Source organism: Bombina bombina, chromosome 3 (genome assembly GCF_027579735.1).
Source record: "Bombina bombina isolate aBomBom1 chromosome 3, aBomBom1.pri, whole genome shotgun sequence".
Classification (NCBI taxonomy): Eukaryota; Metazoa; Chordata; class Amphibia; order Anura; family Bombinatoridae; genus Bombina; species Bombina bombina.
In genome coordinates this window covers 588,309,611-588,321,992 of record NC_069501.1, presented here as the reverse complement: position 1 = coordinate 588,321,992, position 12,382 = coordinate 588,309,611, and the positions used below count along the sequence as shown (strand labels likewise).

Sequence of the window (12,382 nt, the reverse complement as noted above, 5' to 3'; positions counted from 1 at the left end):
TAGGTGTGTCCGGTCCACGGCGTCATCCTTACTTGTGGGAACCAATACCAAAGCTTTAGGACACGGATGAAGGGAGGGAGCAAATCAGGTCACCTAAATGGAAGGCACCACGGCTTGCAAAACCTTTCTCCCAAAAACAGCCTCAGAAGAAGCAAAAGTATCAAACTTGTAAAATTTGGTAAAAGTGTGCAGTGAAGACCAAGTCGCTGCCCTACATATCTGATCAACAGAAGCCTCGTTCTTGAAGGCCCATGTGGAAGCCACAGCCCTAGTGGAATGAGCTGTGATTCTTTCGGGAGGCTGCCGTCCTGCAGTCTCGTAAGCCAATCTGATGATGCTTTTAATCCAAAAGGAGAGAGAGGTAGAAGTTGCTTTTTGCCCTCTCCTTTTACCGGAGTAAACAACAAACAGGGAAGATGTTTGTCTAAAATCCTTTGTAGCATCTAAATAGAATTTTAGAGCGCGAACAACATCCAAATTGTGCAACAAACGTTCCTTCTTTGAAACTGGTTTCGGACACAGAGAAGGTACGATAATCTCCTGGTTAATGTGTTTGTTAGAAACAACTTTTGGAAGAAAACCAGGTTTAGTACGTAAAACCACCTTATCTGCATGGAACACCAGATAAGGAGGAGAACACTGCAGAGCAGATAATTCTGAAACTCTTCTAGCAGAAGAAATTGCAACTAAAAACAAAACTTTCCAAGATAATAACTTAATATCAACGGAATGTAAGGGTTCAAACGGAACCCCCTGAAGAACTGAAAGAACTAAATTGAGACTCCAAGGAGGAGTCAAAGGTTTGTAAACAGGCTTAATTCTAACCAGAGCCTGAACAAAAGCTTGAACATCTGGCACAGCTGCCAGCTTTTTGTGAAGTAACACAGACAAGGCAGAAATCTGTCCCTTCAGGGAACTTGCAGATAATCCTTTTTCTAATCCGTCTTGAAGGAAGGATAAAATCTTAGGAATCTTAACCTTGTCCCAAGGGAATCCTTTAGATTCACACCAACAGATATATTTTTTCCAAATCTTGTGGTAAATCTTTCTAGTTACAGGCTTTCTGGCCTGAACAAGAGTATCAATAACAGAATCTGAGAATCCTCACTTCGATAGAATCAAGCGTTCAATCTCCAAGCAGTCAGCTGGAGTGAAACCAGATTCGGATGTTCGAACGGACCCTGAACAAGAAGGTCTCGTCTCAAAGGTAGCTTCCAAGGTGGAGCCGATGACATATTCACCAGATCTGCATACCAAGTCCTGCGTGGCCACGCAGGAGCTATCAAGATCACCGACGCCCTCTCCTGATTGATCCTGGCTACCAGCCTGGGGATGAGAGGAAACGGCGGGAACACATAAGCTAGTTTGAAGGTCCAAGGTGCTACTAGTGCATCCACTAGAGCCGCCTTGGGATCCCTGGATCTGGACCCGTAGCAAGGAACTTTGCAGTTCTGACGAGAGGCCATTAGATCCATGTCTGGAATGCCCCACCGCTGGGTGACTTGGGCAAAGATTTCCGGATGGAGTTCCCACTCCCCCGGATGCAATGTCTGACGACTCAGAAAATCCGCTTCCCAATTTTCCACTCCTGGGATGTGGATAGCAGACAGGTGGCAGGAGTGAGACTCCACCCATAGAATGATTTTGGTCACTTCTTCCATCGCTAGGGAACTCCTTGTTCCCCCCTGATGGTTGATGTACGCAACAGTCGTCATGTTGTCTGATTGAAACCGTATGAACTTGGTCCTCGCTAGCTGAGGCCAAGCCTTGAGAGCATTGAATATCGCTCTCAGCTCCAGAATATTGATCGGTAGAAGAGATTCTTCCCGAGACCAAAGACCCTGAGCTTTCAGGGATCCCCAGACCGCGCCCCAGCCCATCAGACTGGCGTCGGTCGTGACAATGACCCACTCTGGTCTGCGGAACGTCATCCCTTGTGACAGATTGTCCAGGGACAGCCACCAACGGAGTGAGTCTCTGGTCCTCTGATTTACTTGTATCTTCGGAGACAAGTCTGTATAGTCCCCATTCCACTGACTGAGCATGCACAGTTGTAATGGTCTTAGATGAATGCGCGCAAAAGGAACTATGTCCATTGCCGCTACCATCAACCCGATCACTTCCATGCACTGAGCTATGGAAGGAAGAGGAACGGAATGAAGTATCCGACAAGAGTCTAGAAGTTTTGTTTTTCTGGCCTCTGTTAGAAAGATCCTCATTTCTAAGGAGTCTATAATTGTTCCCAAGAAGGGAACCCTTGTTGACGGGGATAGAGAACTCTTTTCCACGTTCACTTTCCAGCCGTGAGATCTGAGAAAGGCCAGGACGATGTCCGTGTGAGCCTTTGCTTGAGGAAGGGACGACGCTTGAATCAGAATGTCGTCCAGGTAAGGTACTACTGCAATGCCCCTTGGTCTTAGCACCGCTAGAAGGGACCCTAGTACCTTTGTGAAAATCCTTGGAGCAGTGGCTAATCCGAAAGGAAGCGCCACGAACTGGTAATGTTTGTCCAGGAATGCGAACCTTAGGAACCGATGATGTTCCTTGTGGATAGGAATATGTAGATACGCATCCTTTAAATCCACCGTGGTCATGAATTGACCTTCCTGGATGGAAGGAAGAATAGTTCGAATGGTTTCCATCTTGAACGATGGAACCTTGAGAAACTTGTTTAAGATCTTGAGATCTAAGATTGGTCTGAACGTTCCCTCTTTTTTGGGAACTATGAACAGATTGGAGTAGAACCCTATCCCTTGTTCTCTTAGTGGAACAGGATGAATCACTCCCATTTTTAACAGGTCTTCTACACAATGTAAGAACGCCTGTCTTTTTATGTGGTCTGAAGACAACTGAGACCTGTGGAACCTCCCCCTTGGGGGAAGTCCCTTGAATTCCAGAAGATAACCCTGGGAGACTATTTCTAGCGCCCAAGGATCCAGAACATCTCTTGCCCAAGCCTGAGCGAAGAGAGAGAGTCTGCCCCCCACCAGATCCGGTCCCGGATCGGGGGCCAATATTTCATGCTGTCTTGGTAGCAGTGGCAGGTTTCTTGGCCTGCTTTCCCTTATTCCAGCCTTGCATTGGTCTCCAAGCTGGCTTGGCTTGAGAAGTATTACCCTCTTGCTTAGAGGACGTAGCACTTTGGGCTGGTCCGTTTTTACGAAAGGGACGAAAATTAGGTCTATTTTTCGCCTTGAAAGGCCGATCCTGAGGAAGGGCGTGGCCCTTACCCCCAGTGATATCAGAGATAATCTCTTTCAAGTCAGGGCCAAACAGCGTTTTCCCCTTGAAAGGAATGTTTAGTAGCTTGTTCTTGGAAGACGCATCAGCCGACCAAGATTTCAACCAAAGCGCTCTGCGCGCCACAATAGCAAACCCAGAATTCTTAGCCGCTAACCTAGCCAATTGCAAAGTGGCGTCTAGGGTGAAAGAATTAGCCAATTTGAGAGCATTGATTCTGTCCATAATCTCCTCATAAGGAGGAGAATCACTATCGAGCGCCTTTATCAGCTCATCAAACCAGAAACATGCGGCTGTAGTGACAGGGACAATGCATGAAATTGGTTGTAGAAGGTAACCCTGCTGAACAAACATCTTTTTAAGCAAACCTTCTAATTTTTTATCCATAGGATCTTTGAAAGCACAACTATCCTCTATGGGTATAGTGGTGCGTTTGTTTAAAGTAGAAACCGCTCCCTCGACCTTGGGGACTGTCTGCCATAAGTCCTTTCTGGGGTGGACCATAGGAAACAATTTTTTAAATATGGGGGGAGGGACGAAAGGAATACCGGGCCTTTCCCATTCTTTATTAACAATATCCGCCACCCGCTTGGGTATAGGAAAAGCTTCTGGGAGCCCCGGCACCTCTAGGAACTTGTCCATTTTACATAGTTTCTCTGGGATGACCAACTTTTCACAATCATCCAGAGTGGATAATACCTCCTTAAGCAGAATGCGGAGATGTTCCAACTTAAATTTAAATGCAATTACATCAGGTTCAGCCTGTTGAGAAATGTTCCCTGAATCAGTAATTTCTCCCTCAGACAAAACCTCCCTGGCCCCCTCAGATTGGGTTAGGGGCCCTTCAGAGATATTAATATCAGCGTCGTCATGCTCTTCAGTAACTAAAACAGAGCAGCCACGCTTACGCTGACAAGGGTTCATTTTGGCTAAAATGTTTTTGACAGAATTATCCATTACAGCCGTTAATTGTTGCATAGTAAGGAGTATTGGCGCGCTAGATGTACTAGGGGCCTCCTGAGTGGGCAAGACTCGTGTAGACGAAGGAGGGAATGATGCAGTACCATGCTTACTCCCCTCACTTGAGGAATCATCTTGGGCATCATTGTCATTATCACATAAATCACATTTATTTAAATGAACAGGAATTCTGGCTTCCCCACATTCAGAACACAGTCTATCTGGTAGTTCAGACATGTTAAACAGGCATAAACTTGATAATAAAGTACAAAAAACGTTTTAAAATAAAACCGTTACTGTCACTTTAAATTTTAAACTGAACACACTTTATTACTGCAATTGCGAAAAAACATGAAGGAATTGTACAAAATTCACCAAATTTTCACCACAGTGTCTTAAAGCCTTAAAAGTATTGCACACCAAATTTGGAAGCTTTAACCCTTAAAATAACGGAACCGGAGCCGTTTTAACACTTTAACCCCTTTACAGTCCCTGGTATCTGCTTTGCTGAGACCCAACCAAACCCAAAGGGGAATACGATACCAAATGACGCCTTCAGAAAGTCTTTTCTAAGTATCAGAGCTCCTCTCACATGCGACTGCATGCCATGCTTCTCAAAAACAAGTGCGCCACACCGGCGCGAAAATGAGGCTCTGCTTATGCTTTGGGAAAGCCCCTAAGAAATAAGGTGTCTAATACAGTGCCTGCCGATATCATAATATCAATATACCCAGATAAAATGATTCCTCAAGGCTAAATATGTGTTAATAATGAATCGATTTAGCCCAGAAAAGTCTACAGTCTTAATAAGCCCTTGTGAAGCCCTTATTTACCATCGTAATAAACATGGCTTACCGGATCCCATAGGGAAAATGACAGCTTCCAGCATTACATCGTCTTGTTAGAATGTGTCATACCTCAAGCAGCAAGAGACTGCACACTGTTCCCCCAACTGAAGTTAATTGCTCTCAACAGTCCTGTGTGGAACAGCCATGGATTTTAGTTACGGTTGCTAAAATCATTTTCCTCATACAAACAGAAATCTTCATCTCTTTTCTGTTTCTGAGTAAATAGTACATACCAGCACTATTTCAAAATAACAAACTCTTGATTGAATAATAAAAACTACAGTTAAACACTAAAAAACTCTAAGCCATCTCCGTGGAGATGTTGCCTGTACAACGGCAAAGAGAATGACTGGGGTAGGCGGAGCCTAGGAGGGATCATGTGACCAGCTTTGCTGGGCTCTTTGCCATTTCCTGTTGGGGAAGAGAATATCCCACAAGGATGACGCCGTGGACCGGACACACCTATGTTGGAGAAACATAAGCTAACTAAATAACATTAAAATCAATATGTAAAGTATATTCAAAACTGCAATAATAATGGCAGCTATTTTTACTGTGAAGCACAGGGGATTGTTTTTATGAATAGGTTCATTTTTCTGTTCAGCGCATCATTACAGTATTCCTTAATATAGCCGGGTAAACGCTACATGGATGGGGGTTATGGAATCAAGCAGTGATTGTAGAGTACTTTTGTTTTTTGCATGTGACAGAGTCAGGACTGCCTAGAGGCAGCAAAACTAACACAGGGGTTATTCAAGAAATTCCTGCTTGTTGTGCTCGCATTAAATCATCTGAGAAGCTTATAATAATAGAAAAGAAGGAGACAGAAAGGTCTTGACTGAAAATATTAGATTAATATACAGAGTAACAATATTTCAATTTTGATACTCACTGATTGCTCCTGGGATTGAGCGGCTCCATTTAATATCCACTGAAGGTTCTGGTCTGCCATAACCAGACTGGGCTGCAATAGAGCAGTGTTGGGAGTCTGAGTGATGGTAATTGCTGGGTTATTGGTCAGCACTGTGTTAGTACTAGAGGCTGCTGTCTGTACCAGTGTTGGTAAAGTAGACTTTGACCCAGTCAATACAGGCACTGCAGGCCCAACCACAGTCAACCCATCTACTAATGACTGTGATGTCTGAGTAGCAAGAAAATTGTCTTGGCTGGCAGTGAAATGAGCACCATTAAGAACAGGTAATTCCAGGGGCTGTCCCACTGCTGTGCTTATGGGGGGAGTTGGCTGCGTTCCACACGTCATATTTCCAGGAGTTAAGGGTACTGCAGTAGAGGTACTGCCAGCCGTACTCTGCAGAGAAGTCTCAGAATTGATAGTCGGAGTAACCATTGGGACAACCAAAGGTGTAGGTTCAGATGAATTGTTTTCTGCTGAGACCATTGATTGTGCATCTGGCAACCATGTTCTTAATAAACTATCTGTCCAAGAAGAGGCTAATGGGAGATACAATAAACATCTAGTCAATCATAAGTGCTAAAAGAAAGATTAACGTGCCACTAAAGTCATAATTAAACATTGATGATACAGATATAGCATGTAGTTTTAAGAGAATTTCCAATCTACTTACTGAGGCAGCAGCTACTACTGGACGAGTACAATAGTTTACAGTGTACATATATATGATTCTGTTATTGGCTGATGGATGTCACATGATACAGGGGCCGGCAAATTGAAGTACATTTTGGAAATTTGTCAGAAAAAAAGTTAACTGCTCATTGCTTTTGCACATTGTTTATACATTTGTTGCTTATGCAGTTCTACTATATTAAATTGTCCTTTAACTTAATGAATATTCATGGTGTAGCAAGAATGGGTTAAAACCGGAGTAAATAAAAATCAATGGTTTTTTAAAAAAAAAAAGAAAAAAAGAACATAGTTTCTGTTTAAGATACATTATAATACAAAGGTTATTCATCCTAAAATATAGAACAGTTTTTAATTATATAGCAAGAAGTTGTATATTCATGGCTGTAATTTTTTTTTGGTAAATTAATTCCATTAATACATTCACAATGTCATGCTCTCCCAGAGGTTTCTGTCAGAGTATTTTGGACAACTTTTCTTTCTTGAAGATATTATCACATTATTGGTTTTGTAGTTCTCAAAACTGTGAATTTGTGTCTGCAGAAATAACACGCGCCTTCTTCACAGCAAAATGTTATAAAATGAACATACAGAGTTGATAAATAAATAGACTTAAAACTGACATAATCATAAAAGATAACTTTTGGGTTTCAGATAGCGCATGTAATTTTCAGATTTACCTCTATTATCAGATTTGCTTCATTCTCTTGGAATCCTTTGTTGAAGAAGAGCAATGCTCTACTGGGGCCTAGCTGAATACATTGGGCGAGATAGCGAGAAGCAGCTAGCTCACGGTAGTGCATTGTTTCTGAGCCTACCTATGCAGGCTTTTCAACAATGGATACCAAGAACAAAGCAAATTAGATAATTAAAGTAAATTGGAAAATTGTTAAAAATTGCATGTTCTTTCTGAATCATGAAAGTTTAATTTTGACTTTACTGTTCCTTTAACACCATCGGTCCTCTGCAAATCTATATACACAGAATCAACCCATACTAAGTTTCAAGAAGATCACTGAATAGACAATTGTTTGGAGTAAAATAGATTTGCACAAGGACCTAAGTTGGAGGAGGGAGGGGCAAGCATTAACAATATATTATTTCAGTTAAATAAAACTATTTCAATTGTTATTATTACTGTGATCATTATTTTTCTCCTTGCAATAAAGTGCAGGTGAAAAGTTGATCAAATATGAATAATTAACCTATTAAACTGGAGATAGTTCACCTCCAAATAATACAATTATTTTCAATGCTCTATCTTTGCATATTTAATGATATATAACCAAATCAGTAATAGTCTGATATAACTTGAAAAAATAACCTGAAAATGTATTATTCTAAAAATGAAAAACATGATTTAAATCAATGTAAAATTTGTCTTACTGACTAGTGATTTCAAGCAAATCCACCCTGGTTAACCCCTTAATGACCAAGGACGTACGCCACACGTCCTAAAAAAAAAGACAGTTAATGACCGAGGACGTGTGGCGTACGTCCTTGGTCTGGAAAGCAGCTGGAAGCGATCCTGCACGCTTCCAGCTGCTTTCCGGTTATTGCAGTGATGCCTCGATATCGAGGCATCCTGCAATAACCCCCCTTGGCCATCCGATGCAGAGAGAGCCACTCTATGGCCCTCTCTGCACCGGACATCGGTGGCCGGTATCGTTGGTGGGTGGGAGCAAGTCTGGGAGGCGGGTGGTCGGCCATCGATGTGCCGAATGGAGTGGAGGGGGGCGGGATCGGGGGCGGGAGCGCGCACGGGAGCGCGCACGGGAGCGCGCGCGTGCACGGGGGGCGGCGGGCGGGAGCGGGAGGGAACCGCTGCACTACAGAAAAATAAACTGGGAAAAGTAAAAAAAAAAATAAAGTTTTTAAAGCTGTAAATAAACAGCTAAGGGACCTGGAAGGGGTGGGGGGTTGATCTTGGGGGGGGGGGGGGGGGAAGCTACACTACAGAAAAGATCATTTAAAAAAATAAAAAGGCACATTTTTTTTACTACACTGGGTACTGGCAGACAGCTGCCAGTACCCAAGATGGCGCCCATTAAGGCAGAGGGGGAGGGTTAGAGAGCTGTTTGGTGGGGGATAAGTGAGGCTGGGAGCTAAGGGGGGATCCTACACAGCAGCATATGTAAATATGCTAAAAAAACACAAAAAAAGCCCAAATATAGCTTTTATTTTAGTACTGGCAGAGTTTCTGCCAGTACTTAAGATGGCGGGGACAATTGTGGGGTGGGGGAGGGAAGAGAGCTGTTTGGGGGGGATCAGGGGGTCTCATGTTTCAGGTGGGAGGCTGAGCTCTACACTAAAGCTAAAATTAACCCTGCAAGCTCCCTACAAGCTACACAATTAACCCCTTCACTGCTAGCCATAATACACGTGTGAAATGCAGCGGCATTTGGCGGCCTTCTAATTACCAAAAAGCAACGCCAAAGCCATATATGTCTGCTATTTCTGAACAAAGGGGATCCCAGAGAAGCATTTACAACCATTTGTGCCATAATTGCACAAGCTGTTTGTAAATGATTTCAGTGAGAAACCTAAAATTGTGAAAAAACAGAATTTATGTTTACCTGATAAATTACTTTCTCCAACGGTGTGTCCGGTCCACGGCGTCATCCTTACTTGTGGGATATTCTCTTCCCCAACAGGAAATGGCAAAGAGCCCAGCAAAGCTGGTCACATGATCCCTCCTAGGCTCCGCCTACCCCAGTCATTCGACCGACGTTAAGGAGGAATATTTGCATAGGAGAAACCATATGGTACCGTGGTGACTGTAGTTAAAGAAAATAACATATCAGACCTGATTAAAAAAACCAGGGCGGGCCGTGGACCGGACACACCGTTGGAGAAAGTAATTTATCAGGTAAACATAAATTCTGTTTTCTCCAACATAGGTGTGTCCGGTCCACGGCGTCATCCTTACTTGTGGGAACCAATACCAAAGCTTTAGGACACGGATGAAGGGAGGGAGCAAATCAGGTCACCTAAATGGAAGGCACCACGGCTTGCAAAACCTTTCTCCCAAAAATAGCCTCAGAAGAAGCAAAAGTATCAACTTGTAAAATTTGGTAAAAGTGTGCAGTGAAGACCAAGTCGCTGCCCTACATATCTGATCAACAGAAGCCTCGTTCTTGAAGGCCCATGTGGAAGCCACAGCCCTAGTGGAATGAGCCGTGATTCTTTCGGGAGGCTGCCGTCCGGCAGTCTCGTAAGCCAATCTGATGATGCTTTTAATCCAAAAAGAGAGAGAGGTAGAAGTTGCTTTTTGACCTCTCCTTTTACCGGAATAAACAACAAACAAGGAAGATGTTTGTCTAAAATCCTTTGTAGCATCTAAATAGAATTTTAGAGCGCGAACAACATCCAAATTGTGCAACAAACGTTCCTTCTTTGAAACTGGTTTCGGACACAGAGAAGGTACGATAATCTCCTGGTTAATGTTTTTGTTAGAAACAACTTTTGGAAGAAAACCAGGTTTAGTACGTAAAACCACCTTATCTGCATGGAACACCAGATAAGGAGGAGAACACTGCAGTGCAGATAATTCTGAAACTCTTCTAGCAGAAGAAATTGCAACTAAAAACAAAACTTTCCAAGATAATAACTTAATATCAACGGAATGTAAGGGTTCAAACGGAACCCCCTGAAGAACTGAAAGAACTAAGTTGAGACTCCAAGGAGGAGTCAAAGGTTTGTAAACAGGCTTAATTCTAACCAGAGCCTGAACAAAGGCTTGAACATCTGGCACAGCTGCCAGCTTTTTGTGAAGTAACACAGACAAGGCAGAAATCTGTCCCTTCAGGGAACTAGCAGATAATCCTTTTTCCAATCCTTCTTGAAGGAAGGATAGAATCTTAGGAATCTTAACCTTGTCCCAAGGGAATCCTTTAGCTTCACACCAACAGATATATTTTTTCCAAATTTTGTGGTAAATCTTTCTAGTTACAGGCTTTCTGGCCTGAACAAGAGTATCGATAACAGAATCTGAGAACCCTCGCTTCGATAAGATCAAGCGTTCAATCTCCAAGCAGTCAGCTGGAGTGAAACCAGATTCGGATGTTCGAACGGACCCTGAACAAGAAGGTCTCGTCTCAAAGGTAGCTTCCAAGGTGGAGCCGATGACATATTCACCAGATCTGCATACCAAGTCCTGCGTGGCCACGCAGGAGCTATCAAGATCACCGACGCCCTCTCCTGATTGATCCTGGCTACCAGCCTGGGGATGAGAGGAAACGGCGGGAACACATAAGCTAGTTTGAAGGTCCAAGGTGCTACTAGTGCATCCACTAGAGCCGCCTTGGGATCCCTGGATCTGGACCCGTAGCAAGGAACTTTGAAGTTCTGACGAGAGGCCATCAGATCCATGTCTGGAATGCCCCACAGCTGAGTGACTTGGGCAAAGATTTCCGGATGGAGTTCCCACTCCCCCGGATGCAATGTCTGACGACTCAGAAAATCCGCTTCCCAATTTTCCACTCCTGGGATGTGGATAGCAGACAGGTGGCAGGAGTGAGACTCCGCCCATAGAATGATTTTGGTCACTTCTTCCATCGCTAGGGAACTCCTTGTTCCCCCCTGATGGTTGATGTACGCAACAGTTGTCATGTTGTCTGATTGAAACCGTATGAACTTGGCCCTTGCTAGCTGAGGCCAAGCCTTGAGAGCATTGAATATCGCTCTCAGTTCCAGAATATTTATCGGTAGAAGAGATTCTTCCCGAGACCAAAGACCCTGAGCTTTCAGGGATCCCCAGACCGCGCCCCAGCCCATCAGACTGGCGTCGGTCGTGACGATGACCCACTCCGGTCTGCGGAATGTCATCCCTTGTGACAGGTTGTCCAGGGACAGCCACCAACGGAGTGAGTCTCTGGTCCTCTGATTTACTTGTATCTTCGGAGACAAGTCTGTATAGTCCCCATTCCACTGACTGAGCATGCACAGTTGTAATGGTCTTAGATGAATGCGCGCAAAAGGAACTATGTCCATTGCCGCTACCATCAAACCGATCACTTCCATGCACTGCGCTATGGAAGGAAGAGGAACGGAATGAAGTATCCGACAAGAGTCTAGAAGTTTTGTTTTTCTGGCCTCTGTCAGAAAAATCCTCATTTCTAAGGAGTCTATTATTGTTCCCAAGAAGGGAACCCTTGTTGACGGAGATAGAGAACTCTTTTCCACGTTCACTTTCCATCCGTGAGATCTGAGAAAGGCCAGGACAATGTCCGTGTGAGCCTTTGCTTGAGGAAGGGACGACGCTTGAATCAGAATGTCGTCCAAGTAAGGTACTACAGCAATGCCCCTTGGTCTTAGCACAGCTAGAAGGGACCCTAGTACCTTTGTGAAAATCCTTGGAGCAGTGGCTAATCCGAAAGGAAGCGCCACGAACTGGTAATGCTTGTCCAGGAATGCGAACCTTAGGAACCGATGATGTTCCTTGTGGATAGGAATATGTAGATACGCATCCTTTAAATCCACTGTGGTCATGAATTGACCTTCCTGGATGGAAGGAAGAATAGTTCGAATGGTTTCCATCTTGAACGATGGAACCTTGAGAAACTTGTTTAAGATCTTGAGATCTAAGATTGGTCTGAACGTTCCCTCTTTTTTGGGAACTATGAACAGATTGGAGTAGAACCCCATCCCTTGTTCTCTTAATGGAACAGGATGAATCACTCCCATTTTTAACAGGTCTTCTACACAATGTAAGAATGCCTGTCTTTTTATG

General features: G+C 43.8%; 1 protein-coding gene across 3 annotated transcripts in view; it reads right to left on the bottom strand.

Annotated features, from left to right (window-relative positions):
• Window positions 1–12,382, bottom strand: part of MTF1 (metal regulatory transcription factor 1) — a 139,607-nt gene that overhangs the window by 52,995 nt on the left and 74,230 nt on the right. For all 3 annotated transcript variants that reach the window (XM_053707167.1, XM_053707164.1, XM_053707165.1), the window contains one exon: window positions 5,941–6,500. In XM_053707167.1, coding sequence (XP_053563142.1) covers window positions 5,941–6,500 — 560 coding nt within the window. The remainder of the gene's footprint in view (window positions 1–5,940; window positions 6,501–12,382) is intronic.